The sequence below is a fragment of the Pituophis catenifer genome, unplaced genomic scaffold (genome assembly GCF_029215685.1).
Source record: "Pituophis catenifer annectens isolate HBS135680 unplaced genomic scaffold, rPitCat1.0.hap2 SCAF_4, whole genome shotgun sequence".
In the NCBI taxonomy this organism is placed as follows: domain Eukaryota; kingdom Metazoa; phylum Chordata; class Lepidosauria; order Squamata; family Colubridae; genus Pituophis; species Pituophis catenifer.
In genome coordinates, this window is record NW_027256884.1 from 39,889,799 (window position 1) to 39,912,211 (window position 22,413).

At 36.0% G+C, this 22,413-nt stretch overlaps 1 protein-coding gene across 3 annotated transcripts in view; it reads right to left on the reverse strand.

The window, feature by feature from the left end:
- SLC9A7 (solute carrier family 9 member A7) overlaps positions 1–22,413 on the reverse strand; it is a 62,358-nt gene that overhangs the window by 20,801 nt on the left and 19,144 nt on the right. For all 3 annotated transcript variants that reach the window (XR_011600374.1, XM_070943397.1, XM_070943396.1), the window contains exons 2-12: positions 18,054–18,253; positions 14,113–14,190; positions 12,709–12,785; positions 11,321–11,433; positions 10,408–10,513; positions 10,076–10,217; positions 9,425–9,530; positions 7,770–7,858; positions 5,999–6,112; positions 3,180–3,291; positions 415–568 (exon numbers count right to left, since the gene is read on the reverse strand). Coding sequence is in view for 2 of the 3 variants with exons in the window: in XM_070943397.1 (XP_070799498.1) it covers positions 415–568; positions 3,180–3,291; positions 5,999–6,112; positions 7,770–7,858; positions 9,425–9,530; positions 10,076–10,217; positions 10,408–10,513; positions 11,321–11,433; positions 12,709–12,785; positions 14,113–14,190; positions 18,054–18,253 (1,291 nt within the window). In the remaining variant the exon portion in view is untranslated. The remainder of the gene's footprint in view (positions 1–414; positions 569–3,179; positions 3,292–5,998; positions 6,113–7,769; positions 7,859–9,424; positions 9,531–10,075; positions 10,218–10,407; positions 10,514–11,320; positions 11,434–12,708; positions 12,786–14,112; positions 14,191–18,053; positions 18,254–22,413) is intronic.

Below are 22,413 nucleotides of genomic sequence, written 5' to 3' on the forward strand. Positions count from 1 at the left end.
TCTTCCTATTACAATTGCCCATGATTGCCACCTTTTGGTTTGTTTTATGTCCTGCAGCTTCTATGATTTTCTATCTGATACATACAGACAGACTCAGCTTAATTAAAAGGAGACAGGGTTAACACTGCAAATCTTTAAAAGCTTGTCTCTTTAGGAAGCACATTTCTTTATCCATGATTTAGCTCAGGAGTGACTAGAAAATTATCCTAGACCTTTGGCTAAGAAAGAGAATGAGCCCAAAGTTCCAAACAAATCTTAAGTGTTTGGAAAGGGTATCTCTCAGTCTCCTGTTTTCTAACTTGGTGTCTTAACCACTAGACCAAACCGGCCCTAATTTGAATACCTATGTTAACACTGATTTGATTTTTTTAAAAGTCAATTATGAACAAGTTGGTTCAAATTCAGACCGGATACCTTATATTTAGCCAGGACAGCATGGGTGTTGTGCCTCCACCAACGATCCAGACAGTAAAAAAGACAATAAGTAGAGTTGTGGTGAACATCATCTGATGAGCATAAGTTGCAGTGTCTCGGATGGAAAGAGCAAATGCCATGGCTCCACGGAGACCTATAGACAACAGTGACAAAAAGATGGTGGCTGTCACACAGTAGAGGAGAGATGCTTTGAATACCTCCATCCAACAGAAGGCCAGCACTTAATACTTGACATAATCTATAATTACCAATGTTATACACAGTTTTTCAGCTCCAGGAAAGAGAACCTGTTACTATGATAAATATGAATCCTGTTCAAGACCAGTATGTATCTGTTGAAGATTATGCAAGCTTCTCAACAATCAACAAAGCAGCTAGAAGAAATCCACCATTTAATTGGTGATTTGTAAAATCAAGCTTTGGGGGAAAAAAGCCCACAGTAAATGGTGGGAAAGCCCAAAGTTATGAAACTTGAAGGATTTATCAGTTGGACCCAAATTGCAATAGCTGTTGACATCCCAACATTTGACCTGTGGAATATATTTTTAAGACATATTTAAGTCTCTGTATCTCTCTGTGTGTATTGTCCATACAAGTCAGTGTTGAATCCCGAGACTGCCACTTTTTAACTGCTTAATTTTTTTTCCTTCTGGTAGTTCTTTCAGATTTCCAAGAACTTTGCCTTAATTGCCAGAGATAAACATTGTGATTTATTTAGAGGTTTGACATGCCTTTAGGATTCTTAATTTTGTTTACTTTAACAAAAAAATGTTATTGTTTTCAAAGAACAGGACAGGAAGAGCCACAATAGATCTATCATTTTTCAAGATGTCAATCACACCAAGACATATATTCCAAATACTGAAGACCTGCTCCAAATTTTGCTCTACTGAAAGAGAAGGTCAAAATATCTCTCATAACCATTTTCCCAGGCCAGGAGTCATTGTGTTGCAGGAACTAAGTATGTCTAGTCTAGCAAAGACAAGGACTACGGGTGACATGATAGTGGTCTTCCAAAATTCGAAGGGCTGTCACAGAGAGGAGAGGGTTGATCTATTCTCCAAAGCACCTGAGGGGAGGACAAGAAGTAATGAATGGAAGATCATTAAAGAGAGATCCAACCTAGGAGTAAGGTGAAATTTACTGACAGATCAATTAATAAGTGGAACAGCTTGCCTCCTGGAGCTGGGAGCTTCAGTGCTGGAGGTTTTTAAGAAGAGACTGAAAAACCATTTGTTCAGAATGGTATACGGTCTTCTGCGTGAGCAGGGGGTTGGACTTGAACAGGGGTGTCAAACTCGATTTCATTGAGGGCCACATCAGGATTGTGTTTGACGTTGGGGGGCCGGGGTAGGCGTGGTCAGGGTGGGACTGGCCAGTTCGACGTCACTCGTGTTGGGGGCATCTGTGGAGGCCTGAGCACTCTGCCAGAGAAAACAGGTTCCCGAACTCCGTTTTCAGCTGCGACGGCTTCCTGCAACCCTCTGCCAGGGAAAATGGAGCTTTCATTTTGGTTGGCAGAGGCACCGTGAGCCGGTCCTTCGCTGTTTCCAGGGAGGCCACACGGGCCAGATCTAAGCATCCCATGGGCCAGATCCGGCCCCCAGGCCTTGAGTTTGACACCCCTGTACTAGAAGACCTCCAAGGCCCCTTCCAACTTGTTATTCTATTATTCTAAGAGCATATACCAGCTACAGGAAGAATAATAATATCTTAGAATTGTTTTCTTTTAACATTACTTTTGTGATTACATAGAACCATTAAAAAATAAAGATTCCCAATAATGTTAAAATTATTTGTTTTCTCTGATGCTTCTTCAGAAGAAGCAGTAATGTGAGGTCATAAGAGTGTCCTGCTACAGATTTCCCAGGATCACTGCACTGCCACTATTTGGGTTCACCTCAGCAAATAAATTGTGGTTACTGAGCAATTAACAGCATTCATGGAGTATGATAGGGCAGTTATTTTGTTTTCTTGAATGGAAACAGAAATACATTGTCACTCCATCTCTCAGTATGGGTGAAATGAATGATATGTAGTTCAGAAAACAATTGGAACTGTGTTAATATTGCCATGGGAACATCCCACAAATTACATGGCCTAAATGGTCTTATCTTTCTTCATTTTGGGATGGGGTGGGATGAGAAGAGAAGGGAAGAACAAATAAAAGTACAAACTTAACAACCAATGAAGTTAAAAAAGTTTTAAAAAATCAGAGAAGCCAAAATAAAGAATGGGGAAAAATAAGAATGACCAATGAATACAGGTAGTCCTCAATTTATGACAATTGAGCCCAAAATTTCCATTGCTAAGGAGGATAATTGTTAAATGAATTTCAGCCTATTTTATCACCTTTATTACCACAGTTGTTAAATGAATTACTGCAGTCGTTAAATTACAATTTAATTGTTAAGTGAATCTGATTTCCCTATTGACTTTGCTTGTCAGAAAGTCACAAAAGGTGATCACAGGACCCCGGGAGGCTGCAACCGTCATAAATACATGCCAGTTTGTCAAGCGGCCAAATTTTGATCACATGACCACAGGGATACTGCAATAGTCATAAGTGTGAAAAACAGTCAAGAGTCCTTTTTTCAGTAGCATTGTAACTTTGAACAATCACTAAATGAATAGTTTAAGTTGAGGACTACCAAAATATTAGAATATATTTATTGTTGTTGTTGTTGTTGTTGTTGTTGTTATTTAAGGAAACCCTCTTTATTGGCTTCAATTTATTGATTTACCTGAAAACATCATCATATGTTGAAAATTCCAGGAGATCTTGTGCCTTCTTCCCAAATTCAGGAAGAAAGAGAGTGGATAGATGTGTGCAGCTCGTCCCACGAAAACCGCTATCTAACCACAACTTTTGGTTAAGAATCCAACAGGCATTTATACATCCCTTGTATGATTTCCAAGTAATTTCATTAATTTTAAGAATATCAAATATTACATCAAATATCAAAATGCTTTATTTCATGACTAGCATAAAACACAAAATCTGAATAAAAAGCAAAGCAATGACTCATAAAAAAACAAATGCAAAGCAGGGAATATCGGATCTATTAAACAACACTGGGACATAGCAGAAGTATAAAATAGTATGGTAAAACACCTTATTAAGACTAAAACTCAGACAGTTTAATTTAATAACTTTAAGAATAAATATCCTACAACTTCTCTTTCTCATGTAACAAACCCTTTCCTTATTCTTAAACATGTAATATTTACATCCTAACCCTTTCCGAGAGAGCCTCTGTTCCATTGAAATCTGTTTGTCGTGCGGTTTGAACAAGGGAAGCCTCTACTTCAATACTAAGAGACCCAACATCTCTTGCTATCTATTTGTTCTTCATTATCTGCAGTAAGCATAAGGCTGCTATTGAGAAAAAAATAGGATTAACAGTCAGTCAATCTTCCTCCTGCACTGGTCACTAAGAAACCGCTCATATCATGAAAGCCACTTGAATGGATCCTTAGGGATAACAGGCAGAAGATAAATTGCACTTCTTTGCCAAGTCAATTCAAGTGGGAAAATCCTTGCATAGAGAATACTCCATATCACATTCACCTGCTTGATTTTCAAGTGCTCATTTACCTATGTACATTGCTCACTTGCAAGTGCTTAAGAAGTGGTGTTTAATGAATGCTTATGAACGCTTAAAACTGAGCTTCTATATAAAAGTTAACAGGAAGAGATGCTCCACAGATGTTCAGCACTAGGCTAATCTAAATGGGTTTAGAAGATTTAAGATAAAGAGGAAGTACAAGGTCTCTTTGAAATAAAGCCAACCTTAATTGTCAGTTCTAGCATACATGTGAATGTTACAAGAGCCTTCCTAAAGGACATTGGTCCACTCAATGAAAACAGAGACACAGGGACACTCCAGAGAATGTTACTGTTGCTGAATCAATAAAACTGAACCCGAAGGCAAATTTATGAAATCCATAAATAAATACGCTCTCCTAATCATCTTTACATGCTGAAACATCAATGCTGTAGGACAAAATAATACTTTGAATTTCTACCTCTGTTATAGGTTTCGGAGCAAACTATGCAGGCTCCAAACCAATAGATCTTTGAAAGGAGGTAAGGAAATTTAATTATTAATTAATTCTTGGAATGCGAGAATTGTAGCCAATTCCAAAACAGCATGAGGCAGCTTCTACATAGAAAGGCTGATTGGGACATTGGATGATTCTTTTTCTTAAATAGAACCTTTGGAAGAAGTAGGTGGAGCAAGGCATGACAGGTTGGAAAGCAGGCCCAAGGGTATGAGACCCAGTGTAGGGGGTAGCAGGCCCCAAGGCCTGTAGGGATCCAGTCAGGTGGGAAGTAGCACTGGCTGGGGGATTCTGGGAGTTGAAGTCCACCCATCTTCAAGCTTCCAAGGTTGAGGAACACTGGTTTAGTCTATATTCTTGAGATTTCCTCCAGATGTCTCATCTGAATAACAACCAAACCTGACACTATTAATGCTCTCCATGGAGAAGTCAAGTACACAACAGCAAAAAGAAGAGGAAGAGAAACCTTTTAGTATCAGTTCTCTGAAGATTGCATCATAAATATTAACAATAATCAGTACAACTTAAGATATTGCCATTACTATGTGAAACTGATTGAGAGGGATTAAAAAGTAGATTCTGGTTTAGAGTAAATTTCTCTCTAGGGCTTACTACACAGTCTCAGAAGTGTAACAGAATCAGCAAAGGTACGATAATAAAAGGATTTTTTAAACTTAATTCTGAAGGCAAGATTAAATTTGGGTTTTTTTTCTTCCTGCATGACATATTTAGGAACAATAAAGTTCCTCATCTCTCAGTTTTCATCTGAAGGTATAATTCTCCATTTTCTAGTTTTCAGCAAATACCATGTTCTTCTTTTTCATCTTTCCTAGAATATGAAACTAAAATAACTCTAATTACATTAGAGTTATTTTAGTTTCATATTCTAGGAAAGATGAAAAAATATAATTTTTTGAAATTATATTTCAGGAATTTTTTTCTTCTCACCAAACGGCTTCTCCTTCAGTTTTAATCTCAGATGCTTGAGAACTTCGGAAGATATCAGAATTTGACTTTTTGTCATCTGACTTTAACACACATTGTCTATCTTCTTCTGAAGGTTTCTCAAATCTCATACTAGCCTTGATAAATATGCAGGTTTCAGAGATCTTTTATCCCACACAATACTTTGACTCATGGACAGAGATAATGATTTTTCTAATATTTAATCTACTAGATATAATATAGATTATAATTTAAGAAGCTCGAGCCTCTTGTTTGGATTATAGCAACACAAAATTCAAAAGCTATGGTTTTATAAAAGAGACTGCAGCAAAAGCTACTGTAGTCTGTTTTCCAACCTGCTATAAAATACAGCTGAAATCCTAAACATACTGTATGTAGTTAGGAGATAATCCTATGAATTCTGTAGGATTTATTTCTAAGTAAACTTCAATAGAAGTACACTTTTAAAAATATCTCATTGCAACTCCATAAAAACACAGAGAAAACTTCTGAAACCTTTGAAGCATACATTTGAAATATGAAGAAAGGATACAAAAGCTCCAATTATGAAAACGGGGCTGAAAACATGTTTCTGGAAAGTAAACAAAGCTAAGCCCATATAAGAAAATATGAAATTCTCAGCCAAGAAATGCAGAACTTCAAAGAGCTGAGGAGAAATGTGAAAAGATTAGTTTGCCAGTTGCATTCAATATACCTGACATTTTATATAAATATCTATGTATTCCTGTCTTCCATAAAGCTTATGCTAAGTAAAATAAAATACATGTAATCATAGAAAATAATGGGTTTAAAAGTTAAATATGTCAGTTTGTTACCAATTATTATCATTTTATACTATGCATCTGAAATTATATACCTGAGATAGTATAATGTCAAGAAGGTAATTCCCAAATTCATATCTGTTCAGCTTTTCTTAATAAATATTGAATTTGAATGGTCTTCCAATGTAGTAAAGATAAATATCATAAAACAAGAATTCCTCCCTGATCTTGCTGGACTACAACTCTCCTCATCAGCTGTGCAACATCTACAGCAATCCCAGCAGCACAGCTGATGAGGAGAGTTGTAGTCCAGCAAGATCAGGGAGGAATTCCTGTTTTATGATATTTATCTTATGAGCAACATGTGAAGCACCTAAGATTCCTGTTCAGCGCCATAAAACTAACCTCCTTAAAAACTAAACCACTAAAGCCAACTACAAATCAGAAGTCTTATATGTATCATCTCATATACAACGAGTAGCATAAGAGGTGCCTAGCATTCCATTAGCTGAACGTTAAACAGTGTATCACCATATTTATAGATACCAGTGTTTGGGCCTTGCTGCACAATCATTTAGTCATATAGGAAGAACAGATCATGTTGTCACTGTTATCATCATTTTAGTCCTTAAATGTCCCAGCGCAGCTGAAACCACAGAATAAAAGGAGGTCCCAATCCTGCCATAACTCATGAAAGGTATCCTAGCAGAATCATGTGGCAAAGATGGCAATACATCAGTCACACACAGGGAAAATTATAGTAGAAGAATAGCCAAGAATCTTTGTTCCAGCCCCCTAGTTCTGTAGCCCTAAGGATGTTTTGGAGGACATGACAGAGCAACATTTCAATATACAACTCTACAACCCTGAGGTCGGGGTTCAGTGGTGAAATCTAAAATTTGTTACTACCGGTTCTGTGGGCGTGGCTTGGTGGTGGGGGTAATGTGGCTGGGTGGGCATGGCCAATTATTTCTTTTTTAACTTTTAGAACCATTTTTTCTACAACCTCTTCAGCAGAGGCTCTGCCGATCAGGCAACTCAGCTTGGATCGTCAGAGGCATTTAAAAGAAAAAAAGGGTTTTTTTCTTTTAAAAGCCTTTGACGATCCCAGCTGAGCCGCACGATCATCAGGGCCTTTTTTTTTTTTTTACTTTTAAAAGCATTTTTTGGCCGAAAAGGTTGTAGAAAAAATGCTTTTAAAAGTAAAAAAAAAAAAGCCTCTGATGATTGTGCGGCTCAGCTGAGCATGGGGTGGGGGGCGGGATTTTTGCTACCGGTTCTCCGAACCACCCATCTCCATTGCTACCGGATCAGGCAATCCAGTCCAAACCGGGAGCATTTCACCCCCGTCGGGGTTACAATCCAAAGAAGACTGCACTTGATTGTTTCCCAATTGCATATTTCAGTTCATCAATTTTTATTAACTGCAAAAAGCATTTTCTGTTCTTATTAAGTAAGAACAACCTGACACAATAAATGCATGTAAACAATACAAATCATGCCTACTTACACAGCAAAGCCAAGATTTTTTTTCCCCCTCACCTGCTTGGTTCGGCTTCTTGATTCAACAGATAGATTATTGTATGTGTAGTGAGCTTGTGTTATACCACAGAAAAGAACAGATACAACCCCTGTCAAGAAAACAGCAATAAAAAGAAACATTAAGCAACTGTAGATTGTCTCTTTTCTATGCTCATTAAGATTTTAAGTACCGTATGTTTTCTTTCATTCCTAAAGTATTGAATATCTGGCTTGCCTAAGAGGACCTGGTAGGTTAACCTTTTCTAAGGCACATATCCCCATGAAAAGCTACAGAGCTTAATCTTACTTAAAGATATTACCATAGGTCCTGGACTCCTAGTTCTGTATTCCCAGGAGTACGAAGAAACTACTTGTAAATAGGGCCTGCCATATAGCATCTTTTCAGATGCCCACTATCATATATATTCCATGTTTGTAGACAGAACCTTGACAGCTTCCGATTCTTCAAACCATTGGTGAGATTGAAATAAAATACTAGGCTCATTCTGGCATTAAGAAATCAGTATTTTTTTTAGAATACAAGCATTTTGTCTACACCCATCAAGGTACAAAAGACAAAATTACAACTAGACACTATGTTTCAGCAATTCAATGATATTTGAAACTTATCGCTTAGATGTGCTACATTTCAGTTTATACAATGCTTCAACATTTTTAAAGATTTATTTCCTGCTGATAAAGAAAATTGTAAATAGCCTACTAGAACCAAAAAGAATATAACATAGATCATATTTTGTCTAGAATTGTTCAATATAAATAATTCTGTATTTATATAAAATTCAGGCTATTAAAAATGTTAGCAATCTTACTTAAATGAAAACAAAATATAGAGGTAAGGAATCAACTTCAACTTTTCTGACTCTGATTGGAACTTTTGAGTTTGCTTTTCAAAAAACCATAGCTTAAAAATATATTTCTAATGTCAAATCTATCAAATGGAAAATCTCAATATTATAAATAAAAACTCTTCAGCTACCGGGATTTTCAATAATGGTCATGCTGGCTTAGAATTCTGGGAGTTGGTCTGCATATCTGATTAGCAAAAGCTGCTTTATGGTCTAGTAGCTAATTCAAAATATATAAGGATATTCCTGTTTTGGTACAATTCAAGCTGATTTTGAACTCTGTAATACCACTAAAGGACAGAAACTAAGGCAGTTTAGTCCAGGAACATATACATCATCAAAATGTTAAGAAATGTGCAAAAGTCATTCTCAATTATACATTGTTGTTTTTAGCATTTATTTGGATGCAGGAATAAGGGCAAGGAACTAAATTATAGATTGCATATCTTTTCACATTCAATATCCTAACGATACTTCCAGGCAAATCCGTGTAAATCTAGTATCAGTTCACAACATATTTAAGGCACACAGTTCTGGGAAAAGATATCACTGCCTTTAGATACTGAGAGCAAATACAATGATTTTGTTCTTGCACATGATTCAAAGCCCAGACTGAATTCAAAATGTTTGCAGAAGTCTATTCAAGTATGTACTCCATGCAGGAACACTTGCTAAAAATAAATTAATTTACTTATCTCAAAAATAAACACACACATCTGATGACAGGAACAATTATAGGGTTCCAACAATAGGAATTGTTATGTCAGCATGACATTACTTAGATTCTTCTTTTCTATAAAAGCGCCTTACCTGTAAAACCACAAGCCTCAGCCAACAAGAATGTACTCCAAGACATCAGGAAAAAAAGGGCTGTCTCCAGCAAGGGAAAGCAGTGTAGTTTGGTAAACTTTGTCACGTGAACATTTTGTCAAGGCCATACAAAGACTATATGTGATTTAAGAATTACTGAGAGTTGTCTCAAAGGTATTAGTGATGAGGCAGAAGAATTAGAGAGCAGATATGCAGTTAATTGCTGGTTCTCATGACATCCTAATGTAGCATGATTAAAAATGTTTTTAGATTAGCCTTAAATCTTTGCTTGGATAGTGGCCAGATTCTGAACTCCTGTCATTCCTCTCATATCCTTGCATCCCTCCGTATCTTGCTATCTGCCTCCTCCTTAAATTTTCTTGCATATAATGTTCCCATTTTAGCCTCATCTGAATGAAAAGTTTGATTTAGGCTTGACCCACAATAGATCCTGTCTCTAAACCAACTCTCCTGTGGTGCAAAATTTTCCCTTATTCAGAGCAGCTTTAGAAGATTATATGCTACCCACCACAATTCTCCAGAGACAAGAGCTGCGAAGAAGAGAAAAACAAATTGCCTGTGCCAAAAAGGGAAACTAGGACTTGGTTTGCACATGCAAACAGCTGGAAGGCATTTTTAGCAGAAGGATATAAGAGCTGTCACAATTCCAGTCACTACTCCCATCATGAAAGAACCACTGAAGATTCCAAGAAAGACACCGACACATTTAAAAAAGGCTGCTGCATCAAAGGCATGGGCATTTTCCCCAGTGGGTTGATATGCTACAATAGAACTGTAAAAAGAGAAGGGAAAGAGAAATAGCAGTCAGCCCAAAATCTGCCCTACATCATTCATCATTTTAGACATCAGACAACTCTCACCTATTTATCCTCCCCAAATTTCTCCAGGTAAATACAAGAACAATGACATTCCCATGTGATGACATTACAAAACACAGCAAAACCCCTGAGCATTTTACTTACGAAGATAGTACAATAGCAACAGCATCATTTAGAACACTTTCTCCAAACAGCAGTGCATATAAATCAACATCAGCATGAAGTTCATTAAAAATTGCCAGGACAGTGACTAAAATAAGGAAGCAAAAAAGAGTAAAAGAAAAAAAAACATTAAGTTGTATATAATTCTTTATAGAAAACATTTTCTTTACATTTCCTATGCAGGGAAAGGTTTTCATGTTGCAATACAAACATGTAGTCAAAGATGTTGCCAGGTTGAGTGTTAGTGAAATGACTTACAAGCATTTTTGCAATTTCTATATTTACTTTATATGAATTATGCTGGTCTACGACTATAATAAATATTTAGCTTGATTTGTATGTATTAAATTTATTACAACTTCACTATACCTTATTAGTTATACAAAACCTTACAGACACAAAGTTTGATTCACACATCATGGTAAGCAAACACATTTTTGCTTGTTTGTTTTGATTAGTGTGTTTGTAAAACCACTGCATATGTAAAGTATGCTTTATGCCTTGTACATTGTATGAACCCAGCAGTGGTGAAATCCAATTTTTTTTACTACCGGTTCTATAGGTGTGGCTTGGTGGGTGTGGCAGGGGAAGGATACTGCAAAATCTCCATTCCCAACCCACTCCAGGGGAAGGATACTGCAAAATCCCCATTCCCTCCCTACTCCTGGGGGAAGGATATTGCAAAATTTCCATTCCCACCCCACTCTGGGGCCAGCTAGAGGTGGTATTTGCCGGTTCTCCGAACTACTCAAAATTTCCGCTACTGGTTCCCCAGAACCTGTCAGAACCTACTGGATTTTATCCCTGGAACCCAGCCAATTATAATGTAATTGAATCATGAATTAAAACAACTACAACCATGTATAAACCTAATTTTAAAAACTGAAGTTTGTACCTGGATCAGTAGCAGATATTATGGCTCCAAAGAAAAGGCAATCAGTGTAGTAGAATTTATCAGAAAGCTGTCCCACCAGCTTCATTAGTTTTACCACACCATACATGAGATTCCTGAAGAATAAGAGGATGCAAGGAAACATTATTTTTTTCAGTATTTTCATTTATTTCTCTGGCCTTGTTTAGATACTTTCCAGCCCTACACAGAATTAAAAATACATGAAATTCAATAAAATATAACAAAACACATAAAATGTGTAGAGAAATATTAAATATAAACAACAATGAAATGACCACAAACCACATTATTTTAGATTTAGTCTGTTATATGTTTTAAAAAAATATACAGCTATTTTTGTTTTCCAAGTAATAGCAATAGCACTTAGACTTATATACCGGTTTACAATACTTTTTACAGCCTTCTCTAAGCGGTTTACAGAGTCAGCATATTGCCCCCAACAATCTGGGTCCTCATTTTACCGACCTCGGAAGGATGGAAGGCTGAGTCAACCTTGAGCCTGGTGAGATTCGATCTGCCAAATTCCAGGCAGCCGGCAGTCAGAAGAAGTAGCCTGCAGTACTGCATTCTAACCACTGCATTATTGAACTTAATTTATATATGGTTACATGAATGAAATGGGTGGGACTGAGATTATATTCATGACTTCTCTGTTTTCATTAAATACAAATAAAAAAAAAGGGACATTGCCCTTGATTCAGTGGTGAAATGTAAAATTTGTTACTATCGGTTCTGTGGGGATGGCTTGGTGGGGTTTTTTTTAATGTGACTGGGTGGGCGTGGCCAACTTTTTTTTTTTTTTACTTTTAAAAGCATTTTTTCTACAACCTTAAGAGGTTGCAGAAAAAAATGCTTTTAAAAGCCTCTGACGATCCCAGCTGAGCCGTGTGATCATCAGAGGCTTTTTTTTTTACTTTTAAAAGCATTTTTTCGACCAAAGAGGTTATAGAAAAAATGCTTTTAAAAGTAAAAAAAAAAGCCTCTGATGATCGCGCGGCTCAGCTGGGCATGGGGGGGCATGCAGAGATTTTTGCTACCAGTTCTCCGAATCACCCTCCGCCATCGCTACTGGATCGGGTGATCCAGGCCGAACCGGGAGCATTTCACCCTTGCCTTGATTCTTCACATATACATCACACATAGAAAAAGAAGAAGGAAGGGGAGTGGGGGGAAAGAGAGGGGGAGAATTTACTTTAAAGCTATTTTTAAAAGGTAACCAAATTGCAGAAATGAAAGCAAAAAAGAAAAAAGATAAAAAATTGTATTATTAATTTTGCCAAATATCTTGTCTTGCATGCTCTTTTACTGAATCAGTTGATTCCAAAATTATCTCCCACAAGGCCTAAAAAGTATTGCAATACTCAACTCACCCAATAATGAAACAAGAGACTGCAGTTCCCAAGAAAGCGTAAGTTAAAATTGATCCAAGATTTCTGAAAAAGTGCCTCTGTAGGGAGGGGGAAAAAGTGAATTAGTTGCAAAGAAAGAGTTCTTCAGAATTTTTCCTAACTAAAAAAAAAAAAGTACATTTGGTAATGTGAATGTGGAAACGTTGGCCAAAGAACAGAATGACTTTGTCATGTTTGAATCTGTGGTGGAGAAAACTGCTGTAGAGGAATATTTATCAACACTTTACAGGCCACAAGGGTTCATCTACTTTGAATGCAGGCCTATCATTCCAACAAGCTGTTTACAATCCCAAATGGGTTTACAAGTCATTCTGGAGTGGCCAAAATACAATATTATAATTTCATCCTTTATTTTGTAGCAATTATGAAACAAAGACTAGAACAAAGCAAGTAATATAGATGAGAATATAGAATGCATCCTTGCTAAAGATATCCTACCTTAACTTTACCTTAATATTCAAGAAATCTGGCCCACCAGTTTCAATGGATATCTGATCATTCTAATTTTATCCCTGGGCTAAAAAAAATCATAAATGTACATGTACACAAAACATCTGTAGTTATCATACCTACCAAGTTGCAAAAAAAGCATGGCAGGCTTTTATGTAAAAGGAGAAACTAAAGAAATTATTAAGTGAAATCCAGCTGTGGCTGAGTTTAAAACCCTAATTTCCACTGATTATAGTGAACTCTCACAATAATCACAAAAAAATAATAATAATAAAGACTTTTGCATTTATTTTATTTAAGCAGCTTTCTTAGCTGTACACTATAAACACACATCTTACTTAAGAGACAAAGAAAAAATAAAATGGGTATCAATTGCCATGTTAGATCTCTCTGAATGCTATTTAGAAGATGACTGCCTTATTTTCTAAGTGGAACTACTCTTCTGAAAATAAACTACAGGACTTTCAGTGTAAGACATGGCCTGTATCATGAAGGCTATATGGAAAATTCTATATCGGTTATGTAGCTTGAAAACCTCCCAAGAGTATCTTATTCCCATATAACCCAATCAACCTTCTAAAACTTGGAAGATCTTGGTTGATACCCTAAAGAACATTATTTGAGATTACAATAAATTTTGAGGTCTGCACATCAGTCCACGGGAGCTAAGTGAGTGGCCAGATAGTTAGGTGACTAATTTATAGTAGGGATATAAACAATTTACAAGTTAAAGAACAGAAAATGCCTGTGAACTCCAGCATGCTCAATTTCTCCTCCAGAACATGCTATTCTAGCAGTTCAGTAGTTTCCAAAAGTAAATCCAACAAACTGGAACATAATATAAGAAAAAGTCAGTTTTATGTGAACACAAGGATGAAAATCCAGATTGTGAAAATAAGAATACTTGAAGCTTACTTTCTTTAAACTGTAGCCAGCATGGAAAATAATGGGAGGTAAAAGGATGTTGAAGAATACTTCTGGGTCAAAAGTTACCTTAAAAGAAAAAGAGAGAGAATATGTTATTGAATAAAATGCCTATGTGTCTATATTTTTGATAGTTTCTCAGGACATATTTTTCAATTTTTCTGAAATTATTACTTTGATATCTGCCTCAGGAAACAGATTTTATTGCAAGAAGTTCTTACATCGCTCTAATTCACAAGTGTGTGTTCCACTTTGCAAGATGATTCAGGTGACCATTTATCTTTCCCAACAAAAGTTTCACTTAACCTACATTCTGCACATAGCAAAATGGTGACTTTCACAGTCCTTCAAATAAGTATTCCCAGGCTTGTATATTTTCCTCTCATCAGCAGGTGGCACTCTCAAATTTCAGTGTTGCCACTAATCAGTCTGATTTTAATTATTTTAATTGTAATTGTAATTGTAATTCAATTATAGAAGCAGGATAAGTTTTTTAATAAATAATTTCAGCATTTTAAAATGCCTTCCCATTACCACGTCTTCCCAGTTTTCTGAGTCCAATTTTCTGTATTTTTAGAAGTTTATTGTTTTTCTCTCTTTAAGTCTTTTCTTTCTGGTCTGATATTCTCCTCAAAATGCTTAATCGCCACTTTAACAAATAATTCTGAGCAAATAGTTCTAGATTATCCCTTGGGATTAGGTTTTAAGTAAAAAGGAATCCTCTCCCCCAGTTCCAGTCACTGTTCGCCTACTTCGCTCTAGCACCAGCCTTAGTTGTTCCTTGGCTGTTCCAGTTTTGTGGCAGCCATCTTTAGGCTGCCCTCTCGTTGTGGCTGAGAGGGAAAGAGAATCTCAGATCAGACAGGAGAGTTGCGACTCTCCGCGACCTCACAGGGTACCCCTCTTTGCTTCACCGCCCCTACGGGGCAGCTTTGGCTCCTTTTGCAGCCCACTGATGGAGAGAACTTGCAACGGGAATGCGGAGACCCACTCTTTGTGTCTAATCTCACTGCAACGTCAACCGGAAGCACAAGGAATAACAAGGCAGATATTCAATTAAAATGACATCTGAATGTTATGCTAGAAGATTGAACCTATAAAGGGGACTCAAAGAGGCTTTGGATAACTCCCGGGACTATTTGAATGGAACTGACTGATTACCTATGGGATACAAAGAAGTATGATTAATGTACTTCTTGAAGGGCAACTTTAGGTCTGAATAAATAGTTCTTGGACTACTGGACAAAAGTGGGACTTCTTAAAACAAAACAAGATGCCCCATAAGGAGGAAATGAGTGGAACTTTGAATGAGATGGCGTTAATTTTTCAAAGCACAAAGGACATTATGGAAGAAGGATTTAAGGAGAGTATGGAAAAAATGGAAAATATTATACCAGGGACAATGAATAAAAATCAAGATGCCCAAAAAAGGGAGGAGCTAGCAGAAGGAATGGAGGAAAAGACAGAACCGAGGAACCAGCGATCAAAAGAAGAAGACAAGGAGGAGATAATAATAAAAATAACAATGACTGATGAAATTAACCAGGGGGGAAATATTTTTAGTTAAAAAGAGAATTGGAGATACAGAAAGATACTATTGAAAGGGAGATAGGGCTCCGGGCAAATATTTTGAAAGCTAGGCAGTGGAAGATGGGAGAAACACCAACAACTAGGATGTAGACGCAGATAGAGATAAAGACCCAAGAGAGGAATATGGGAGGCAGGTTAGAAAAAGAGTAAGAATCAAAGTACTGAAGCAGGGAAGAGACGATGGATAGAAAGAAAAGGGTTTTTGTTGTTGTTGTTGTTTTCCCTTTCCCTTCTTTTTTAGAATGGTGGCATGATTAGAAATAAGAGAATGGGGGAACATTCATATATTTTATATATATATATATATATGAATAAATAGTTCTTGGACTACTGGACAAAAGTGGGACTTCTTAAAACAAAACAAGATGCCCCATAAGGAGGAAATGAGTGGAACTTTGAATGAGATGGCGTTAATTTTTCATATATATATATGTGTGTGTGTGTGTGTGTGTGTGTGTGTGTGTCTGTGTGTTTTTCTTCTAGCCAGGTTTTCCCTACGTAGCCAAGGTTTTTTTGTAGCTCCAGCTCAGTAGAATCACATCTACTCGGTTCTGGGCTTTTTTCCTTTCTGACACCTAGCAAGCTCTAACTGCTAGAGACCTAAATAGATCCATTTCTAGCTCCATTTCTTAGCTGTCATCAGTAGGCCACATCCATGTCTTATGTATCCTCCCTGTAAAGGTACAGTATCAATTTTCTTACTTCTTCGTAGGGTTTATGTGTGTTTTTCTTCTAGCCAGGTTTTCCCTATGTAGCCAAGGTTTTTTTGTAGCTCCAGCTCAGTAGAATCACATCTACTCGGTACTGGGCTTTTTTCCTTTCTGACACACACCTTTATATAATGAAACAAAAGCAATAATAAAATGGGAAAACTAGAGATTGAATGATGGTATTATTAAGAATGTTTAAATAATATTGTGTTTGGCATTGAAATAATATATTGGAACATTGAGCAATTAAATAATGAAAGAACATACCTTAATGTAAAATGTGTATTACTATCAGAATTATATAGATTTGATGATTGTAAAGAATATGATTAGAATAACCTTGCATGTTTAAATAATATTGTGATTGGTATTAGAACTGTGTATTGAAACATTGAACAATGAAATAATGAATGATTGTATCTTAATACAAATAGATGCAAAGAGTGAAATATGGGAGATAAGTTAAAAATGAACTGCACCAAAGTGGGTGAGAGATGTTGGATAGAAAGAAAACGTCTTTTAATATAAGGGTGATATGATTAAAAGTTAGAATAGAGATAGAAATAAGAGAAAGGGAGAATATTAGTATACACATTTTTATATAACAAAATGAAAGCAATAACAAGAGGGAAGTTTAGAAATTGAATGGTATTATTATGTTTAAATAATATGGTGATTGGCATTAGAATATATTGAAACATGGAATAATTTAATAATGAAAGACTATAACTTAATATAAATGTGTACTATTATTAGAAATACATAAGATGGATGAATATAACAACTATGATTAATATTACTAGTTTTATATGTATTAAAATGTATAACACCCAGGTGCCACACTGTTCACACATTTTTTTTTTTTTTTTTTTAATTTGATTTATATGCCGCCCTTCTCCGGAGACTCAGGGCGGCTTACAGTGCATTAAGCAATAGCCTTCATACTTTTGTATATTTATACAAAGTCAGCTTATTGCCCCCACAAACTGGGTCCTCATTTAACCTACCTTAGAAAGGATGGAAGGCTGAGTCAACCTTGAGCCTTGGAGAGATTCGAACCAGCAGTAAATTGCAGGCAGCTGTGTTAATAACAGGGTGCTTTAAACCACTGTAGTACCAAGGCTCTTATTAATACATTGATATGTATATGTAAAATAAAATAAAAAACTTGAAAAAAGAAGAAGTTTGGTTTCATATCCTTATTAGGGATAAGGATATGGATAGGGGGTAAGTGGTTTTGGATAATCTACCCCTTACATTTAGTTCCTGATCTATAAAAAAAATAACAGAAGAAGCAAGCCACATCATGACTTGCGATAAGGAAGAAATGACTATTTAATAGTATATGTTGCACACACCCTGAGATTTTGAGGTTATCTGAAGAAAGTACCTTAGGTGGTGGGAGGAGGGAAAATAAACTATCAAACTGCTATGGAAAGTTCAATAATCATGTCTAAGGATCACAGAATGCAGAAGAGATGGGTTGTTATGTATTTGAACAACACTACAAACTGCATCCTACTACTAGGAAAGATTACACAGCATTTCACATTTTCAGCTTTGAAAAAATCTTTTGTCAAATGGTATAGTTCAGTAAGAAAGGAACCTTAGTCAACAAAAGGCAGCTCTCACTTTTCGCAGTATATCATTCTGTTCCACATTGTGTATTTTTCCAGGGCTTATTTCTCCTTTTAAAGTATATTCAAAGAACTTCCCACTGATGTTGACCAACAGAGTGGAATAAGCCCTGTCTTCCTGAGAACAGCTGAAAGGCTTGTCATGACCACTGGCAGGAGGTATGCCATATCTCAAGATTACTCCAACAATCAACCCTGAAAGACAAATAGGACCATGAGTTACATCCTACTGGAGCCATATAAGCTTTTACATGTTTTATTTTTAAGAAGGATTTGTCATTGACTGATTAAATTTTTATATTCGTTTTTGTGTTTTACACAAGGAGGATAGGTATACAGATATTTTTCTCATCATTGTAAGTACAATTATAATCACAACATTGTGCAAAGCAAGTTTAATAGGTTCAGTGGGGCATCATTTTAGAACTGCAGTACTGCCATATGTTGACATTTTAATTCCTATTTGGAAAATGAGGAAGTTCTATTTATAAATAATCTCATATCCATAAACATACTAGATTTTTTTCTAAAACATTATGCGGGGAGTCATTCACCCTTCTTAGATTCAGTATACAGCAGTTTCTGATGACCTCCCAAACCATTCAGAACTTCTAAAAAAACCCACATAAAATGCAAGTATTTGATCCTTAAAATGTCCTATCTTTATTTGACTTATGCTTGAGCAATTCACTGGCCAAAGCCCAAAACACACTGAGCAAACATCAATTTGGAAACTGAAATGAATACATTTTCTTTAACACCTTGGGTTCTGCAGTGATTGCAGTAACCAGCAGGTTGATTTGACAAGTTTCCAGCCTCAAAATGAATTCCACTTTTTAGTTTTAAAGAAGTATTGTAAAATAGGATTAAATAATCAGTTTGCTCACTTAAAAATTTCACAAAGCCCTTAATCTAAGTCCAAATGTATTTGGTTTTGTTATTTGGGACATTCTCATCATGTTAAACATTCTGCCAAAACCCTACACAGGAAGAGCAAGCAAAACAAATCTCATCATAGGTCTACGTTTTGACTTGAATATATTTATACTGAATATAAGGGTGGTCAGTATACTTTCTGAATAGTTGCTTCTAAAACTTGATCACAAAAATGCACCTGCAGAAGCAGCAAATAAAAGGAGAGAATAGTAACATCTAAGCCAAAATAATACATTTCTTAGAAAAATATGACAGAACGTACAAAACAAACAGATTCCTGCACTTGTTTCACTCACATACAGATACTGCATAAATAGAATTTAAATGTAGAAAAACTGTAACTAGATACAGAATTAGCAAATCTGGGTGATACATTTCTAGGAGATACTTTAATACTTCCAATAACAGAAGATCAAGAACAGCAGGGAAGTCAGTAACCAGTTTCTACTGAAAACAAAGTATATCTAAATCCATTTGATCAAAGTCCAGTTTCTATGCCATAGAGATTGACTGAACATTTTTTCCAAGGAACATATTTCACCTAACATGGATTACCAGCAGGTAGAGATAGATGAAATTTGTTTCCTTAACATCCAATAACTGAGTGTCTCAAAAGCAGGGCCGGATTTAGATGAAAAGAGGCCCTAGGCTATTCCACTTATGAGGCCCTTTCACCTATAATGAAAGTGTAATTTTAATTTTGCTAACAATTTGAATGTAGGCCCCTCTTGATCTTGAGGCCCTAGGCTGAAGCCTAGTTAGCCTATAGGAAAATCCGGCCCTGCTCAAAGGATAGTTAGAGCTGATCTGTTTTTATTGTATTTGCTATTTGGATATTTAATTTCACTCTGTACTATAAATCACCTAGAGACATTTTTTTTGTTCTGAAGTAGCCAATAAGCAGTATTCCAAAAGGAGATGAGTAAATCTGTTATTCCAAAAACAGAGGAAAATATAAGCATGCTAATTATGGCATAAACTTTTATTGATAAATTATTGACATGAGATCTTTGAAAATAGCTGTACCATATATCAGACCTGTACTTTGGAGAGAATGAAAAGCTAAGATTTGTTAAAAAAACAAAACAAAACACAGAATTCTCTTAATCACACTACAAATTTTTATGATCATTTAGGCAAAATAGTTCAATAGTACCAGATAAATCATGTTATCAGATATATCTTAAACGTATTTATTACATTTGGATATCTACTGCGATATTACCAATAGAGAAAAGAAATAGAAGTTCCAAAGGAAATCACATAACAAATATGAAAAATTAGGAATAACCAATATAGAACAACCCAACATGGATTATATGTTCTATAAACCATGGTTGATAAGAAAATATAGTAAGTGTAAGACACTAGCCTGGTCAAGAGAAAGCATAAGCTTGGATCACAAGGCTATTTATTGTAGCGCAGTTTTGAGATCAGAAGAATTAACTAGAGAGCAATGCTTTTCAAAAAAATGCCTGTTACAAAAGGATAACACCCATTCAATAATTTGACATGAGCTTTGGTTTTTATAAAATTATTTTATAAAATTCAAAACACTCATCTTAGACATTTATATTTGTATGAAAGACTACTTCAGTCAAGTGAATTTTAAAAATGCATAATCTAAATGGATTCAAAGAATGTCAGTAGAGAGCTTGCATTTTCCTTGCATGCTACATTTACTAAAAAGGTAACAACACCTCAACAATCCAATGTGCAAACAACCCTTTTAAAAACGGTTGGGGAAATGCATTGCAATCCTGTTCTACTTTCTTGCTAAACTGCTCACATGAATTAGCAGCAAACATAAATCCAGAAAAGCTCTGCTTCTAAAAATAAAACCTAGGTAGAATAATTAATGCATCTAATGAGTGGATAGCTTTTAAACTATAAGCTGGAGAGCAAGAAAAGAAATATTTGCATTTTTATTTTTTTATTTTTTTTTGCAAAAGTACCTAATTCTGAAAAGAAAAGAAAAAAAACCCTGAGCCACAGATGGATATTTTGAACCTAGAATTTTTCTGTAATTATTGCTGGCATGCTGAAGCTAAGAATTTGAGCGATATGAGAAAAATGGTGCTAATCCTTAAGGCTGTGGTTATGAATGACTGAAGCGTGGGAGGATGAAAGTTAGAATCTGCACAGAAGTTCACTTCTGATCTTCTTTAGGGACTCGCTGATTGTTCATATAAAGCCCTGTGGAATAATGGAACTCTACCTAGTTTGACCCGTTTCATCATATTGGCAAGCATTCTTAAGGCAATCAATTGCCACTGTAAGAGGCCACTTTAATTGCACACTTCCAACATGTGAGCTAGGTTTCTTGGTTAGTTGAATTTTTAAGGCCTGCCTTCATAGGTATTTTAGCAGAAGTGTGATTACATAATAAAGAACAAAGGCATCTCAGCCAATCAAGCTCCAACAGGGAAACCCTATATATAGAGTGAGGGCAGCCTTTGCTCTGCTCAAATAGCAGCCCTCTGGTGACACAGGAGGGCTTTATCAAGATGACAGTATTAGCCCAGCATGTCTGCAGACCTATTCAAGTTCAGAAATGAACAACCAAAGAGAAGGAATATCCTTTTGAAATGTTTGCTTCCAAATCCAAACAGTGCTTGAAAAGGTAACATTTGTTTCTCTGCAGCACCTGAGGCTTTTTTCTGCTGAACTGGCAGAGAAGAGACTGGCTTCTACCCATACATAACCTGGCAGGTTTGTCGAATTCATGGCCTCTCCTGTTCAACCAGTCTTTTTGTTTGTATTTGGTCTTCAATATGGGAAGCAGAGGGAGGCAGGAAAGGTAAATGACAAGGACAACAGGATGATGCAATGCACAGAAGGGAATTAATCTTTCCATTTGCTTGATATCCCTGTTTGCACTAAAGTAAACAGAAACCAATCAATAAGGAACTTGTTTCATTCTAAAAAACATTTTTAAAAAAGCATATCTAAAAAGGGGCAATGTAAAAAACCATGAAGTATTAGGATTTCTCCAAAGGATAACAGGAAATATATTTCTATGGGCTTTATTAAATAACAACCATTTTATGAAACTAACGATCCAAGTAAAAGTAGAGAAAAAGAGCAGCAATTATTTATCTTGTTGTATTTTTACCCTGTCTTTCTTCTGGAGGCTCAAAGTGACACACAAGGATTCCTCTTTGTAGTTTGTAAGTTATTGTTGCAACACCCTGATGAGGAAGAAGACAGTGACCAGCCCTCTGAATTTCATGGCTGAATGGCTTTAACATTGTTTTTCTTTCTTTCTGGTAGTCTTAACACATTAGTCACAACTGCAAAATTCTGAAAGACCTAAGCCAGAGAATTTATGCACTGCTTATCTATTATCTAACAGGTGCCTGGTGCAAGCCATTGTGATGTCATCACCATACAATGATGTAAATTCTGTAATTTGCTCA